Consider the following 19,542-nt stretch of genomic DNA (forward strand, 5'->3'; position numbering starts at 1 on the left):
AAACATAATAAAAAAAACAATCTTCATCTTATATATTTTATAAAATAATTTTTAAAATTAACATTAAAAAAAAAAAACTTATACCAATACAAAAATAAAATTAAAGTATTTAATTATGAGTTGTACAAAAAAACTAGCATACAAAAAACACTAAAAATGTCAAGAAATTAAAAAAAGAATCCTCTTTTATTTATATTTAAAATAAGAGTTTCCTAAGATATTATTTAATATTGGTAAGTGTATACATATGCTATACAAGAATATAAAATATTAAACTCAATTTAAACAGTGCAATTAAATATTTTAGACGACTTTGATATATCTCTGTTAATATTTTTATATTTTCTTTCAATCAGCGAAATATTAAAATATACTGAGTTGACCAAAAATTTAAATTAACATTTTTATTTTTATAGAATTATTTCCAAAGAATATTTTATGATAAGTGTTGATTATGAAAATTTATATTTAATAAAAAATTATTTACTAGCTCATAATTTAATTACAATATATAAATTTTTTAATTCTTCGAGAATTTACAAGAATTAAATTTTGATTAAAAATCAACTGAAATATATTTTACTTACATACATTACTAATACTTCATCCACTTCAATACTTAAAAAATAGTAAGAGCATATTGAATTTCTTTAAAAATAGTTTTTAGATGTAGATGCATCTAGGTAGTACATATATATATAAAAGTTTTACCATAAAATATTTTACTATTTTTTGAAAATATTTTGCTTTCGTTGTAAAACGAATATACAAAATTGAACAAAGAATATAACCACTAACGTATTATACTTAAAAGTTCTTAGAATGGATATTGTTTAAAACTAGAAAATATTTATTTTACTTTAAGTTGTATGGTATATATTACTAAAAGTAGATAACACATAGATCACGATAAAGCAAAAAGTGTTTTTTGAAGAAAAAGAAATTAAAAATTTTAATAAATTTTATAGTAATTTTATAGTAAATTTTATAAATTTACCCATTGAAAAACAAAATATTACATTACAAAATTGTCAAAACTTTACATGCTACTTTTATGACATATACTATTTTTTAATAATTTCCGTAAAATTTGGAATAAAAATATAACAATCATTTAAATGAAATAATAGTAAATAAATATGATTGTCCCTTAGTCGTCGTAGGTTAAATATGTTTCCTAAAGTTAAAAATTATAGGCACGTAATTTAATCTTTGATAATTATGTGTACATAAATTATAAAGTAATTCTTGCCAGGTAAACCGTGAGAATTTTAATATTAAAACGACACTCTGGCTTTAACTCTAAGTCGTAGCATGAAATATGCTGCTATCCGGGTGATAAGTAGAGTGACGACCAATACAAACACATCTTTGTTGAATTTATCAGTGGTCATGGCGATTTCTTCTAAAAATTTTTCCGGATATTTGTAATGACAATACAGTTCGTAACATGGCAAAATACCACGTTTGTCGTAGATGGCGGCTATTAAAGCTTCCAGGCCATATCTTAAGAAAGATATCTCCGTTCCCCACTTCAATAAATACGGGATGTCTCGCAGATTCACGCCAAATCCACTGAACATCATCAACAAGACGACAATAATGGGGCCCACGAAGTTACCATTCTACAAACATTCCATAACAAATTCAATCATTATCTTTATGTTTTGAAATATTTAAAACACAATTTATTAATATACTATTATTTCTAATATTGGCATCTTACAGTACACTAATAATATTTAAAAAAAATATTTAACCCAATGTATGACTATTTTTAATATTTAATGTTTCAATATTATTTTCGGTAAAAGTTAATGAAGTTAAAAACACCTACATGAGGTGCCTTAACATTTTTAATTTTACTAAGTAATTTAAAAATATATTTGAAGAAAAATTGAATTACAGTTTTTAATTTTTTAATTAATAATAATATAACAAAATTAAAACGTTTATAATTAAAATTAGTAAATAATTAGGTTATGAAATCATACGTTGTAAAGGGCAATTCCATTAACCGTCGAATTTGCAAAAGAGATTCGAGGAAAAAGCTTTTTCAACATACCAATTAGACTGTTATCACAATTAAACGTAATTATATTAACTTTTTTTTTCATTAACAATTAATATGGTCTGTTCTACGTCAGCAAATAAATTAATGTATACTATTAACTTTGTAATGTAATAAATATATTATAATGAAAATACTTCGGATATTTCATATTTCTGAGTATGTATACATAATTGTTAGTTTAGATATCGAAAATAAATGTCCTTGTTTTTAAAATGAGTTATCTCTAAGTATTTAGCTATTCCTGGAAAGGGAATGGTAAACTTCTAAAAATTTAGGTAACATCCTACATAAATATATTGTTATCTCCTAAAAAAGATAACACTATATCTATGTAGGATTTAAAACTACCTCCTAAAAAAAATATTGTTAAATCCTACAACATATAATAATCAAAAAATAATTTTAACAAAAAGATCAAATTCATTTTTAAAATTATAAATTGGATAATTATCATGCACAATTAAACATTAAAAAAAACTAAATGACTTAGGTATATAGGTGAAAAATCAAAATCAAAATAAGTGTTTGAAAAAGATAAAAAATTTAATAAAATAATACACGTATTAATTTACATTTATTTTTTTTCATACTTTATTGATAATATCTAAACGAGAAATTCCTTCTCATATATATTCAATTTTTGTGTACGTATAAATTCAAGCTGTCTGTCGAGATTGTGTATTGATTATATTATAATTTAAATAAATTGATTATATTATTATATATATATACAAGTAGTCAATTATAAAATAAATGGTTTCATATAAGATAGTAAACTTAACCATAACAAAAGAACTCGAAGGAATCAGAAATGTCGACATGACCAACAATCAGGAAAATGAATTTAATGAATAAATAAATACATATTGATAATACTTACAATAACGCTAAACCAAGCGCCGATAATGAAGCCTAAACTTTGAGAAATCAGCACCATTAACCAACTGATGAATGTGAACATGTAAAATCTATCCCAAACTAATGGTTGTCCTGTCATTAAATAAATTATCACGGAAAATATCAAACAACCAATCGTCTAAAACATAACGATTCTATTACTGCTTCAAAAATCAAAATAAGAGATATTAAACAAGTTATTATTTTCGTACCGTTATAGGAATATCAAGTATATTCGTAGCAATATAGTATGATTTTAACGAATACCATCTATTAAAATGCTCTTTCGTCAGTATAGAAATTTCAGCAGGAACTAAAAAAATTATATGAAATTAATTCACCATAAACAAAATAATACAAACTATTAACAAAAATAAATTTTATAGTTACATTAATATTTGTTGTTGAACTTATATCTACAAACCGTAACTTACAATTAATAATATTTAACATCAATGTTGATCCAACGTGGTGCATGAGAATAGAAAATAGTAAGTTGTAATTGTCAAAAATTTTACTGCCATCATCACCGATTTGTAAAAATAGTGTTCCTAATAATATACTTACTGCTACATTTACACCCAATCGTAGATAAGTCAAATCCTAGAAAAATAAAATAAAATTCAATTATTTACTATCGTTAGTTATATTTGACCAGAATGGAATCATTTTTTGTAGTTGTTTTCTAATCAAAATTTCTACTTAAAGTTTTATATCATTTATTTTCTATAAATAACAATGTTTTTTATTCGTCACTTATTAATTTATTAACATTTTTAAAAATATGATTAATTAAATAAAGTAGAAAATATAAAATTATTCATATTACATTTTTTTAACATGACATTAGATAAACCATTAAACAAAATAATTATTTAATAATCGATTTTAATGAATTATATTTTATTGATAAGAATAAATATCACAAACTTTAAAATTAACTAATAAATAGAACACAGTACAAGCTTATATATGGGAATTAATGTGGTCTGTGGATAAAATCCAAAAATATAAAAAATAAAAGATCAATGACTTAATAATTAAGTAATAAGTAATAATATCCATTATTATTATTACTTATTTTATACACAAGTAAATTAATACACTGATATAATAAATTGATTTGATAGATAATTTATAAAATAATTCAATTGATTCTAAAAAATAATTTGCTGTTGTATCATAAGGTCATTTGTTCACTTACATAATATTTATACAGAAATATGTTATTGAATATATGAGATATGATATAATCTTTATTATAGTTTATACTGAATTCATTAGTACATTTTATTTTAAGAAAAAAACTTGCACGTACCGGATCTCTTTTGCATTTTAAAAATCCTCGATGCAATAAACATTTCAACTGGTTATTAAAAGAAGTTTCATGAACATTGTTGATTTCTTTTGATTGTTCTTGAGATTCGCCTGTTTATAAAAAATGTTTTTCAGACAACTATCAAAAATCTCAAAAAAGTTTCTTAAACTTAAGTGTCGATAAAATTTTTTTTTAAATATAATTCATCTATAACAGATTCTATAAATATATAAGTTAATTACCCCTTGTATGTAAGAAAATCACTTGAGAATAACTTGACCAAACTTTGACAGTTTTTTTTTTTTGTATTCGTAATTTTTTGAACAAGGTTTGTATGAAAGACAATTTTTAGAAAATCTACTGAATAAGTCTAACATTTGTGACAATTTTGTTACTATGATATAATATATGACGTATTTGGCGATTTGTGTCCAATAGACTCTAAAATTTCTAAACAGATTTTGAAGAAATTTTGTGCAAAGATAGATTAGACCTAGGAAAAAGACATATGCTACCTTTTTCGCGAAAAAAAGAAAGAGAAGAATCAATACATTCAGATAATGTCTAAAAGGGGGCAGTTGTTGTTATGTTGTTGCTACAAAAACCGAAAAAACCAATAAAAATTCCACCTCTTCATACACCAAAATGTGCATCTAGAAAATGATAAACGTGTTTACTTTACTAAAAATAATTTCCAAAAGTGACTATCTTCTCCTCCAAAAACGACATTCGCCGCTTTTTTTATATCTCCTATATAAGAGATTCATCAAGAAATTTTCTGAGTGTTAAATTTACCGAAGTGTTACATTTAAAATACAATAAGAAGAGAATGGAAACGCTGAGTTGAAGAAAACAGATGGCCATGAAGTTAGTTTATTGACATTTTTATTATTTCCTCGGTATCAATAAACTGTATAATCGAAAAGTTTAAAAAAGTATAAATATTATTTTCGGTTTTTTAAATGACTCGCTTGGTGCAATAGAAATTAAACATGAAAACTTGCCAACATTTAATGTTCAAGATCAAGTTTACCATTCGTCTAATTCTATTACCCAATAATCTAGAAGAACCAAAGTTTATACAAACATATATTTGATAAGTGAATGAGAATAAAGTAATAAGGCGTTTGTCTGTTGCTCCTAATATCGTTAAAAAAATATTGTACAATTTACAATGAAATTTACTAAACGAAGATAATATATATTTTTATTTGCCTATAGTAACCTAACCTGACCAGTAGTGCAACTAGTGGGTGAGTTGGCAAAGTGAAACTTGGGGGCCCCTGATTTGTCCGAGGGGGGATCTAATAATGTAAGTGGCTGCTCGATGGACAAATAATAAAAAAAATTGGATTTTTTCTATATTTTATTATAAATATTCATGTATACCATAGCTTAAAATGTAAAAATTATATATATTTATATAGTTATATAGTTTTATATAATTAATATTTTTAATATCTTATGGAGTGTATTATATTACGAGTTTTTGATTTAATAATATTATAAAATCATTATCATGACTAATAAATAAATAGGGACCAAGAATAGTGTTTTAAATATTCAAATTTCTTCCGCTTCATATAAATTCGTAATGGCAGCTCGTCAAGCCATAGCCGATGAATGAGAAAGTGGTGTTGTAGAGACGGTTACTATTAAGAGTAATTAAGTTTAAGTTAAAGTTTTTGTAAATGATTTTTTACAAAAAGCTCTAGAAATAATATAATTTTAACTTATAAATTAATAATATTTAAAAATAGTTAGTTTATATGTAGAATTATTTTTAATTTTATGAAATTATTAACGATGCATTGATTTTGATTACCTTGTAGAAAGTCAGGTATTTTGGGATTTTTAAGATCTTTTACAATTTTGGTTAGGGAAATCCATTTTATATTTGACTTTAGGGTCCCCAAGTATCAATTGTGCCAGTGAACCTAATATATAGATAAGCATTTATTTTCACGGACGAAGCTAGGTAATTCAGCAAGTTCACGAATAAAAGTAAAATGAAAAAACTATTTTGTACAATAGAAAATAAATGACCATATTGGCTTTTTTAATAAAATTATATTTAAGTTGATGAATAAAGATCGATGAATAAAGGAAAATATTAAAAACTTAATTGATTTTTGGTTTACCTACGTATAACTTATAACAAAATCGCGATTATATTATTGACAATACCTGTTTGGTTGATTGCAAGCAAATCTGAAAGACCAGTCCAAATTAAAGATTTTCCATTTTCTATTTCTTTTGCCATTTTTTCAATTTTATCATTGCCGTGATCACCGCAAGCCAATTCTATCACTAAATATTATACATTAAATTTAGATCTCAAATTATAACTGAACCTTATTTGATTTTTTTTACCATAATCAGCGGGATTATGATACATAGGACACGGCAATTTGAGTTTTGATAAATACGGTATTAAATTGCTAGTAGATCCTTGGTATAAACACGTGCCTTGTGACAGAATGTACACTTGATCGAACATCTGGAACAGTGATGCACTGGGTTGATGAATTGTGCATATTATTGTTCTTCCTTGGTGAGCTAGCAATCGCAAAAGTGATATACATTGGGAACACGATAAGCTGTCTAAACCCCTTAAGGATCAAATCAAAAAAATAATCATAGCTAATAATTGTCATAACCCATTAATAATCCATTTTTATTATGTATATACTTACGTCGTTGGTTCGTCTAGGAACATTACCATTGGATTGTTAATTAGTTCTAGAGCTATTGAAAGTCTTTTCTTTTGACCGCCAGATAATCTCACGGTTCTCGTATTTTTAGTTTTTTCAAGACCCAAAGTGGATAAAATTTCATTTACCTGAATTAAATAAAGCACTACTCAAAACGCTGCACAAAAACATTCTTTGAAAGTTTAAATAATCATCTTACCACGGCATCTTTGTATTTTTGAGACTTGTCCATGGTGAGTTTAAGGTTTACGGCAATATGCATGTTCTCGTTGACTGTTAACAATGGTTGCAAACGATCGTCTTGTTGGATATAGCAAGACACCCTACGAAAACTGTCTAAACGCCTTTCATTACCGTTGACCGTAACGTTTCCTCGGACACCTTTCAAGCTGAAACAAACAAATCATATATGTGTTCAAGTATGATTTTCTTTCGGTTAAGCAATAAATCGCTTACTTGTATCCAGATAAAACATCCAAGAGAGAAGATTTACCGGCTCCCGAAGGTCCCATAATAGCCACCAATTGATTTGGTGCAAAAATGCCATTGATATTCTTAAGAACATCTTTAGTACCTAGGTTTAATAAAAATAATAAATAAACATATACAAAATAATTTAAATAAAGTCGTAAAAGTCCGCGCGTTTATAATATAATTATTTATAAATCGGTTAACTATTTGTGAATGGCTTAACAAAATTGTGTATATAGTTATTGAAAAAAAAAAAAAATTAAATATCCCGTATTTTATAATCACAGTATTATTTTTATATATTATACAATAGAAATAGATGTTCAAAAAAAAGACAATAGAGTTATAAAAAATGATTTATGTGATAATTTTACATTCAATGCAGTTTTATTCAAGATTATTTGGTTAATTTATTAATTTATTTATATAATTATCTTTGTAAAAAAATTATGGGAAATTTACAAAAATGGTTTATAAGTTATGAAATTAAATTTTGGCAAATTCGGATATTTTAACGAATTTTCATTAAATAATATTAAAGTTTTAGTTTAAGACATTTCATATTGAAAATTATTTTAATAAAGTTTGAGGTATTTATAGTTGAATTGTACTTGAAATTTTCGATTTTCCTACAATCGTTAAATATTTTCTAACCAATTAAATTTCAATTCAAACTTTTATTTTATGTTCTAATCCTTTTTCATAAGTAATAAATACATTTTATTATCTCTCCAAAACGATATTCATCACCGGATTAATACCCACACTAAATTAACAGGTGATGATTGCATGAGTAATTTTATGTTTAAGTATAACTTTAGTGTTAGAAAATTAGAAGCCACTTCTATTGGTTGACTTATGGCAATCAATAAAATAAATGATGGTTTATTTTTTGACAAAATAAAAGAAATTAAACTTGAAAAATATTTTAATGCTAGCCAAATATTTAATGTGGGCGAATCTGATAATTCTGTATGCCAACTAAAGTACCAAAAGTTATTTTTTTAACTGGTAAACAAAAATTGTATTTGCAGAACGTGGAAAAATATCACTGTTTTAGGAATAAGTGCAGGTGTATACCTACTACCTCTCCTAATATTTGCATGAAAACGAATGGATAATCAGGTAATAAAAGGAGCACTTCCTGGTTCAGCTGACATTGATACTGATAATGAATGGATAACTTCTAAGGGTTTCTTGTTTTATCTTGAGTATTTTTGTACGCGTGTCATATTAACTTCTCAAAATCCTATATTATTAATTCAGTATAAATACGTATCACATGTTTATTTTCAAGCCATCCGTCTTTGTCGTGAACGCAATATTACGATGTTATGGATTTCGTCCCTCTAAAAACGTATGACAATCAAACTTGTGACACATCTATGGGAAATAACCCGGGATATACTATAAATGATCAACATATTGGACAAACATTTAGCGAAGCATAAAATCGAGCTGCTACAATAGGAAATGCCATAAAAGGTTTTAGTGTTTGTAGAATAAAACTCTTTAACTCAAATGTTTTTTCAGATCATGATTTCGCTTCGGCGAAAGTCATAGAAAGATCAATTGAAAATATTGAAAAATATTTGCAAAACAATATCATCCAAGTTACAGAACAAAACCAATATAAATAAAGAGCTTACACCTGGACCAAGTTGGAAAAATAAAAATATTCTTGAAATACCAGCAAAACTATTACCATTTGTGCCAGTGGCAATTATTTTTAATTGATTTCATTATTGTCAAGGTTTGTACTTGCATTATTTTCCATATTTTCCATTTTTTAACCAAAATAAACACTACGCACAATACGTTATTACCTATTATAGACTATAGGCAATACTAATAATTATTGACACTTTAATATCTTATGCATAAACCACAATATTTTATTTATTATCTTTATTATTAACTTAAAGATAAAGGACAACGTCGTTCGAAAAATCGTTCTCAACCATGTTACCAAAAAGTTAAAACATTCTCAATCGTACAACACCGATTTTAACTTATTTAAAAATATAACTGAGGGGTTGACTTTTATTTTAGAACAGCCTTAAAAATTTCCTCTATACATGTTTGTAAAATGTATGTATTTATCTTAATGTGTAATATTTTAAAAATACATTGATGCTTAGATTTGAATACTTACCCAAGTCTCCCCTACCAAAATAATACCTTCATATTTGATTCTTTAATGTATAACAAAAAAAATTAAAAAGTATAGCAGTCCTTACAAGAAACGGCCCATAGTGAAAATCCCCAATTTTTAGGTAGACCAATCCGCTGCTGTTACGATCTCGCTTTATATTTTAATATTGTATGGTTGTTTTTTCTTTAAATTTTATTTCATTTTTCTTTTGCTTTTTATTTATTTTGACAAGATTATTAAAAATATTATATTTTAAATCGTATTCCACTTTTGGGGGAAAAAAATACTTATTTTATCTTTTTTTGATTTAATGTGTAAAATATTATTATTAGTATAAAGAAAATTATGTTATTTTTTAACCGGTTAGTCGGCAAATATATTATTGTAATATCCAGATATAAATTTGTACAACAAATTATTAAAAAAAGTACAGAATTAAACAAAACTGAAAATAATAAATATTATATTAAAATGTATTTTTACTATATTTAAATTTTAATTATATTAATATAGAATCATAATAAATTATTTATAATATAAAATCGTTTTAGTGTAAAATGACGAAATATCAAAAATTACACTAAATTAATTGACCATAAACATAAATATTTTTATAAATAATCCAATAAAAATTTTTATTTTTAAGAAAAATCATTTCAAATTACACTAATAAATTTAGTGAAAAATAAGGAAATCAAATTAATATTTTATAATCAAATTTCAGTAACGCATAATTTGCTTATATAAATTAATAATTAATAATGATTAAAAGAGCTTACATAATTTTACTTTTATATTTCAGTATATAATTATAAAATCAATTTTTATTTCAATTTCTTATAGTAACCTTAAGTTACATAATAATTATTTTCATAAAATGTAAATAAATTATAGGTATTGATAATAAAATAATGAATTTTTTTTGTTCTTGATAAACGTAAGAAAAAGTAAAGTTATAAATACATATTAAAAAGCTTAAATCGAATCATAAAAAATATTTAAATTCTAAACCATAATATATTTCAAGAATTATACTTTAATTTATTTATAAAAATCTTCAAAAACGTAACAGATTCAATTTTCGCTTAAAATACTCAAAGTATCTTCATTATCTGCTTTTAAATATTTGTAATTTATAACTGCCATAAAGATTGTAAGCCAATTTTGAACTAAAATAAATAATTAATAACCGTTAAAAATTTTTAATTAACCATGAATATATATATAAATATATACTTGTAGTTTTAACATAATTTTAAAATGTAAAATATTATAATACATAAATAATAATTATCTTAAATTTATGAGTAACTACCTAATTTTCAACTTTTAATTTATTGAAATTTCTTTATTAAGTACAAATCTTTAAACACGAAAAACTTGAGCCTTATTAAAATAAATAACAATTCAGAACTAACTCACCTTTTCGAAATCCAAGTGAGACTGTATAATACAAGTTGCTAAATCTTAGCTCGATTGGTTCTTGTTTCCTGTCTTTGATGAACAACCCTTTTGGCTCGCATACTCTGTTTGCATCATTATTCGACTCCATAGACTCGCAGCTATAAAATGTGAAAAATATAGAACATTTGTCACTAATCATTCAAACATATACAATGGTTAAAGAAAACAAAACTTCATATGCATTCATTTATTATTTTAACCAACTAGGTTTACAAATATTATTATCGTTTTAAAAAGTGTTGATAACTGCAACCCGAAGGTCGGTCGTCAAGGTATGTTGTAATGGACGGACGTGTACTAATGTATAAGTTTAGATTCTATAATACATTATAATACGTTTTTTCCCCACTTGATTGGTAAAATATTCGGTAGTGCCAGCTGTTTGTGTGATAAAAGGGTTCGAAATTCCTTTGAAATAACCTGGGCATATGGACAAAGAAATACTTATCAAAAATCGTCAATTATCATAATAGGCCTGCTACGAGGACACAAAACTTCTGGGTTCTGTTTCATTGTTTGTGTGCATACGGAGCGTTTAAAATAAACATAGTTAAATGTGCAATGTATATTCTTAAATGCTTACGATTGATTCATAATATTTAGTATTATTATATAAGCTTGATTGAAATCAGTAACAAATAAAATAAAAAAAAATTTTCTAATTTAATGATTTATTATCAAAATCTATATAGAATTTCGATTAGCAGTTTTGATTTCTAAACAATTTGGAATAATTGAGTGTTATACGCATAACTGATTCATGCATTTCTTGTGGGTAGTGGACAATTTTAATTCCAAATTAAATTATAATTAATGAATAAATGCCTATATAAGTATATAGGATATGTATCCAAAAATATAGCAAGTGAAAAATCGGAATGAATGTTCAAAAGTTATATTATTCAGAAAATATGAGGCAGCCATCCAAGTGAATAATACATATTAAATTGAGAACTATAAGTTTTATTAAATCTGAAAATCTTTCATAAAAGCCTTTTGTTGCAAGTTTGTTAGCTCTTACATCTCTACAAGATCAATGTATAATACTAATTAATTATACCTATATTAAATATATTAATCTAAGGAGAATATTGACTTTTCGAATAAAATTAAATTACAACTTTTGTACTGACCAGTAAGTACGAGTAAGTTTTAATATACTGATATTTTAAATTCAAAATTTACAGCTCGTTGTTTTTTGCTTCACTCAATACCATAAATAATGATAAACTATAAAACTTTTAGGTAATGTGATCAATAATTACTTTAGTTATTATAATTTAATCGATATAGATTAATTAGTCTAATAATACCTAAAATAAATACATTTATTTTACCTTGTTAAATACAATAAAAATGTAATTTTATAAAAAATAATACTGTAGGTACTGTAGCAAGTTGAAACATTTAATTCCGCGTATTTTTAAATGATTTTTAGCTCATTTCTTTATTGGGTTACTACTGTATAGTTACGAAAGAAAATTTATATTTTTTTTAATATTTTTTTATTAATAATAATACTTTATTAAAATATTTCATTTAATATAATATATGAATAATTCGAACATTTTAAAGAAAACTCCATTGAAACTATTGCTTTATTCGGAACAATTTTAAACTCGGTACAACCACGTCATATGTGTAAATAAATTACACAAAAACAATGTAATAATTCATTAAAAACAAAATCATTTATATTTTAATCTATTAAAATAAGACGTAGTCTGTTTTATCTGAGACAGAACTCAAATATAAGTAAAATATTATTATTTGAAATATTAAATAATAATTTTAAAATGAGATGACGTATAACTTTATTGGATCCAATGACTATAGCCATATTGCTAATTAGTACCTATTCATCATAAGAATTGCCGTAAATCATAATTTTAAAAATACGTATAATATCAACAAATACAAGGTAGGTACGTAGGTAACATAAGTACGAAATATATATGAAAAATGTAAAAATGTGTTAGATGATTCAAGCGTCTTATGGAGAATACATGTACGTTATTACATGTACAATTTTAAATTTAATTTAGCACACTCCGTTCTCTTTCAAAAATAATACTGATTCATTGTTAATCGCAAAAAAATCATTTGACTCATTAGAAACTTTGATTAATCACATTAATTATTAAAACAAAAGTATAAATTTAAATTACTTTTCAATGCCTAATTTTTATAATATACCGACAAATAATACTCCTCTATAATTTGTTAACAATAATCATTTTTATAGAGCTAAAATACAATTTTATACGTCTCCAAAAGTGTCAGAAAAAAAATTATTAACATTCAAGTAAACCTAAATGAATATTTATAAGACTATTTAGTGTTATCTTGTAGAATACCTCGTAACATTTTAGATGCTGAGTGAAACGAGGAATGTATTTTATTTTACGCCAACTTTGTGAATAAACATTTCTCATAGGTGTAAAACCATAACTATTCCAGAAATTAAGCAACACTTCATTTTCTCGATATCCATACTAATTTTATGACACTCATTTTATAGAGCAACCTCAAACATTAATTAAATTTATTCTCAAAGCGTTTGATCATCAAACATTAAATAAATAGATGTACAATGCTGCAAATTAAATTAATAGTAGTGTTAACAACACTTTATTTCTCACAAATACCTACCATATACACAATCACGTGACAAAGGCTTTCACTTCAATAACCTCTAGAACATAACAATGGAAATTAAACAAATTAATATTTCTATATTGTTATTTGTCAATAACTTAGGTTGCATTGGGCGAAATATAAATTCTCATTAAACAGTGCTGATTCGAATTATTTTCATTGTTGTAAAAAAACATTTTTTTTAACATTTATTTTTAATTTATGCAATCTATAAATATTTTTTTATAATAAGTATTTGTAATAGTTTTTTATATATTTTTATTTTTTATATTTTATTTGTTTTTGTAATATAATTTGTTTTAAACTTATGGTAAATCAATTTTATCAACTAAAATATAGATGCATATATTTTTCAATCAAACGTGGATGGATTTGATTAATAAATACATTATTATATTATGTATGTTGTCAACAAAACATATGTATAATAAATATTATGAGTGTAATGAATGTGTGTTAAAATTATTCAACGGCCCATAGAATCATGTTTAAACTAGTTATAATACTTTACACTCTCATTTATTGTAAACATTATAATCATCGATTTATGTTATTTACAAAACAAATAAGTTCTTTGTTATAGTTTTTGGTTTCAATAAGGTGTTATAATACTACATATTACTTGATTGCTTAATATTTCTACACTACAATCAGTCCAGTCCCAATAAGATATCAGCTTGATAGTTAATTTTCATGAAATAACATTTTGTGATTATTAATTTACTTATCTTTTAGACTAACCAATTAGGAGGTGTTCCTGCATAGTACTACAATTTTCATAAAATCTTAAGATTAATTTTTTTTAAATAATACTTGGGTCCTAACTATTATTATTAAATCGTATAAAATAAATAAAAATCTCCATAGTGCTTTATGACAACTTTTTACCAAGAACACTTACCTACTTCAAGATAAGTGAGGTGAAGCCAATACAACTATTCACTACTATATCCTGTCCGACTTTTATGTACTTCAGAAATTTGGTAAAAATAAATGAATATAACGATTTTTGTGTTATGTACAAGTATACGATTCGTGCCTACATAAAATAAACTAAGTATAGGTAGGTACATAGTATAGAAAAATGATATTAAAACGTGTTAATTTAAACATTTATAATCTGACTTTTTATTTACTTAAAGCAATTGCACTTAATATAATTATATTAAACTGTATACCTTGAACTTTACAACGATGATATTAATTTTTACTCGAAAAACGATTAAAAAAACTTATAAAATATCGATTATAACTCATTTCATAATAGACGAATGTAATATACTGCTATCCGTTTGATTATTGTGAAAATACATTTACCTACTCTACGTTACTACATTATTGAATCCATATAAATAATGACTTATTTAAGTTTTGGACCATCAGTATGAAATTGGTGTATTTTTTAACTGCTGATATTAAATATAAATAGTAATTTATTGTTTTTAAATTTAATATTATATAATTCACATTATTAATAGAAAATTTATAAACCATTCATCATTATATTATTTATTTATTGAAGTAGATTGTTTAACGTGATATTAAACGGAAAAACATTAAATAAACATATTATGTAAGCATTTGATCCGTTCATTATAACCTTAAATATATAGTAACTTAAGTTCAAGTACTGAGAAGTTAGCTGTGTAAGATGGCAACCTTTAGTAAAAGGCAACTCACTAAATAAATATGTTTAGTAGCAAATAAAAATATAAACTATCATTTTAGCTTATAATTTTGCATAAAAGATACATTGTAATAAATCTGAAAAATATATATTTTAATTATTAAAGAACAAAAAAAAAAAAAACAATATTTTTAATATTATTTAACTTTAATATTCTCAATATTCAAAATATTTTTTAACTGATAGGAATTATCTAACGCTCAATTAATGTAAAATAATTAAGCTAACAGGAAGTTTCTGTGTATACATAATTTTAATGTTATACTCAATAATTATCTATACTCATTTAGTAACAATAAATGTATGTTATCGTTCTTATAAATATATATATTTATATAATGGAATAAAAAACTATTTTATTCTCCGTTTAATAGATTGATAACATTTAATCAGTTCGAAAATCAATTAAGGTAATGATTTTTTGCGGCATTTAAAAAACTAAAGCAGCCATTAATTATTGTAATTTTCTTCAAAATCCTAATGAATATATTTTATCATTTATGTATTTTTGTATCATTTAATTATTATTGATAAAATTACAATTTCAAATACGTAGACTCACTATTGATATTAATATATACGAGAATATACATATATATACATTTATGAACAAACTTAAACAAAAAATTACCAGGAAAATAACAATTGACCCTTTAAATAATATTTTCACCAATTAATCGAATATATATGTACATACACACCACACACACACAAAACGATGGAACGTTTATATATTTTTAAGTACAACTTTTTTTATAATTACTTTTTTCAAGTTTGTGTAAATTAAGCAAAAAGGTCGGAAAAAAATTGTATACTAAATGAGAAATTCTCGACATTAAAACACAAAAAAATCGTACGCATGAATTGTGTGATGAACTCTAAAAGTTTCAGTTTAATCAACATTTTTCCCCCTTTTAATTTATATATAATAAAGTTGTATGGTATTTTTCTTAAGAAACCATTGCATGTATAATTTATTTGAATAAAGTGTAAAAGTTTTCGGATGAGATAGTAAAAAACTTACGTTTAAAAAAAAGGAACGAAAACTTTTATTCTGCACGACCAACGAGATTGTCCGAGAAATTTTACCGGAAAAATATGTGTTCAATATGGTAACAACGGTGTTTGGGTGCGGTGAAAAGAAAAACCAATAATTTTCTCTAGTTAATTTCCGACTGAAATTACCTTGCTTAGGGTGAACTATGCAGTTGATCTGTGAGTGAAATGTGATTGGAAAATATTGATGCATCGGCTACGACTGTAATAGGTGTTTGGTTCCTACTGTATTAGTACGACGGACGGTCCCACGTACTGCACTCACACGCGACTGACCGGGGAATACAGCGTATCGGTTCAATATGATTTAATATACTAACAAAACGCGTACCATTACAGTGTTAAGAAACAGTTTAATAAAAACGGCTGCATTTTGACCTCTGGATTGTGTTATCATAACGAGACACGTTTCCCGCATACTATCAACAATGGATCATCAACAGTTCCGACACACGTATATTAAATAAAAAAAAAAAAAAAATGTAATAACACAATTATATATAATAATTGTACCTACGTAGGTATCAGATTTGTAAGCATTTATATTTTCGATCCTCGGTTATAATAAATATTTAATTTTTTACGATAAATTATATTCGATGGAATTAAGATAACGGATTTATACAAAAAGTATTTATAATGTATTTTCGGTATTTCATACATGTGTTTGATCTGTTAACTGTTGAGTCGTTTCTATGTACTTCACAAAATAAAATAATTTCTCTCGAATTGTGTTGTAACTCTACTTAAATTAATTATACATACATTTTCAAAGTAAAGTAGGTGTTTGCACGAATGAAAATATGTTTATGTTGATGCAATATCAACCAAAATAATATATAATATAAAATATTAAAATAATTATAACAATAACAATAATAATAATAATAATGGCAAACAACGAGAAAAATAAGAAAAGGTCCGCTTCAATAGCAGAAACGATAAGAAAGAATAATATAAAACAATATAATAAATGGTGAACACAATAAATTTGTGTACACACGCAATATACACAAAAAATGACGATTTGTCCATATAAAAATCAACTAAAGGCGGTTAATGCCATATGTTCAAAACTCAAACAAAGTAGTACAGATAAATGGAATTGAAATGTTTTTAAACATTTACAATTAGCATACGAAAAGGAACAACACTCGTATTAGGTCGGCTATTTGCGTTAAGAAAAAACAACGAAAAACGTGTTATTGCAACCGACGAACGACAAAAATTCCAGTGCGATATTGTGATCGATATATAAAAATTAGAACAAAAATATTATATAAGAATCACCGACATAATTCCACAGTGATAAACAATAATTATAACAATTCACTTAATTAAAGAGGAAAAAATCGGGAAACAGATACGAGATAGATCATCTCGTAAGATGGTCGTCGTCGCCCGTCATGGGCGTCCCCAGGGGGGGGGGGGCAAGACGAGACACTTGCCCCCCCTGGAATGTTATTTCCACAGCAATTGGTAAAATTCCCAATGAGAAATTAGCTTCTAAAAATCATTTATAGAATGATTCAAATCAATTTTTATACCATATATTGAATCAATATTACAGTCTATAAAAGAACGTTTTAAAAAAAGAATTGATAATGCATTTTTACTACAATATCTTCATCCCAACATTTTTAAAAAATTGGAGAAAAAAATGTATTTTGAGAGCATTGAAAAAATTTTTGATTTCTATAAAATTGATAATCTACAAACTGAAGCAGAAATTTGGTACAGTTTTTGGCAAAATAAAGACTGCCAAGATATTGATTTCATCGATTTGTTAAATTGTAATTGTACGTTTTTTCCAAGTATAGCTGTTGCTTTGAAAATATTTTTGTCTCTTCCGGCTACAAGCTGTACAGCAGAACGTTCTTTTAGTACTTTAAGGCATGTTAAATCATGGTTACGATCAACGATGGGTGATGATAGACTGAGTAGAATATGCATGTTGAGTGTTCATGGAGAAAAAGTAAATTCAGATAAAGAAAAATTTATTGAAAATGCTCTGACACAATTTGGTAGAAAATTTGGTAGTCCACGGAGATTGAAATTTATATTTAATGAAAAAGACTAATGTATTATAATAATATCTAATTGTAATGTTTTAATTGTAATAATGACGAAATATAATAATATACTATAAATAAAATGTATAAAAAAATTTTCATTTATTTTTGAAATTAATTTTGCCCCCCCCCCCCCCCCTCTAGAAAAATATTTGGGGACGCCCATGTCGCCCGTGCCATTGCATGCTGTGTATCTTTGATACAACAAATAATAACAATAATAATAAGATCGAACAATTCGCTAATGAGCACTCGCCGCGGCGCCCGAATACGTATACGCGTAAATACCTATATAAAATGATTTTCATAATAGTTTAAGTAATATACAAAATATTTCTATACAGTCCTGACTATTAATATTGATATTATTTTTAAGGAATTGTAATGTTTATTAAAAAAAAAAAAGAAAAAAAAAAAAGTAAAACATTTACAAGTAATTTTAAATTGTTATTGATATATTAATACAAGAAACATTTTTCTTCTTCTTATTCTTCCTCAGCTTTTACTGTCCTTGAAGGACTTTCGCTGCCTCTACTACTTTTTTCCACCTATCTCTGTCAATACTGTCTTCTAAAGTTAATCCCTGGGCGCACTTGTTTATATCTTCATTAACCCTGTCTATCCAGCGCTGTCTTGGGCGACCCCTAGGTCTTTTTCCATTGATTTTTCCTTCCAGAACTTTCTTTAGAATACCATTTGACCTCCATACATGGCCTTCTCCATACAAGAAACATACATGAAATAATTTCATACAGAAACTTTTTGAATTGAAAACTAATTCGTTATTATTAACTTAAATTGTTAATTTTAATTATGTACTTGAAAAATAAATTTTAAAAGTCATCAAATTATTAAGTATTAACCATTTGTTGAGTCCCAATACAAGTCTGAAAAAGTAAATTTATTTATACTTAATAAACGCTTAAAAAACATACACAGACTGTATTTTTTTAATCAAAGTATATTATAATAAGAT

The 19,542-nt window shown here is 25.2% G+C and overlaps 1 protein-coding gene across 2 annotated transcripts; it reads right to left on the bottom strand.

Annotated features, from left to right (window-relative positions):
* Positions 1-1,188: 1,188 nt before the first annotated feature.
* Positions 1,189-16,812, bottom strand: LOC112689654 (ATP-binding cassette sub-family G member 4-like). Of its 2 annotated transcripts, none has more exons than XM_025563462.1 (12): positions 16,624-16,812; positions 11,052-11,191; positions 7,460-7,577; positions 7,203-7,392; positions 6,986-7,131; positions 6,663-6,901; positions 6,477-6,599; positions 4,290-4,399; positions 3,406-3,574; positions 3,184-3,284; positions 2,955-3,110; positions 1,189-1,625 (listed from the first exon to the last, which is right to left on the bottom strand). In XM_025563462.1, the coding sequence occupies exons 2-12, from the start codon at positions 11,179-11,181 to the stop codon at positions 1,278-1,280; spliced, it is 1,830 nt and encodes a 609-aa protein (XP_025419247.1). In that variant the 5' UTR covers positions 11,182-11,191; positions 16,624-16,812; the 3' UTR covers positions 1,189-1,277. The 2 variants fall into 2 exon arrangements, with proteins under 2 accessions (XP_025419247.1, XP_025419248.1); XM_025563463.1 differs by lacking the exon at positions 16,624-16,812 and adding an exon at positions 16,463-16,612.
* Between the last annotated feature and the right edge of the window lie 2,730 nt (positions 16,813-19,542).

The sequence above is a fragment of the Sipha flava genome, unplaced genomic scaffold, assembly GCF_003268045.1.
Source record: "Sipha flava isolate LNK unplaced genomic scaffold, YSA_version1 45_pilon_pilon, whole genome shotgun sequence".
Classification (NCBI taxonomy): domain Eukaryota; kingdom Metazoa; phylum Arthropoda; class Insecta; order Hemiptera; family Aphididae; genus Sipha; species Sipha flava.

Coding starts and splice junctions, on each gene's coding strand:
- LOC112689654 (XM_025563462.1), bottom strand. CDS start 11,181: ATGGAGTCGAATAATGATGCAAACAGAGTATGCGAGCCAAAAGGGTTG. Junction 7,578..11,051: donor CTCACTTGGATTTCGAAAAG/GTGAGTTAGTTC, acceptor TATTAAACCTAG/GTACTAAAGATGTTCTTAAG. Junction 3,285..3,405: donor GATGTTAAATATTATTAATT/GTAAGTTACGGT, acceptor TAATTTTTTTAG/TTCCTGCTGAAATTTCTATA.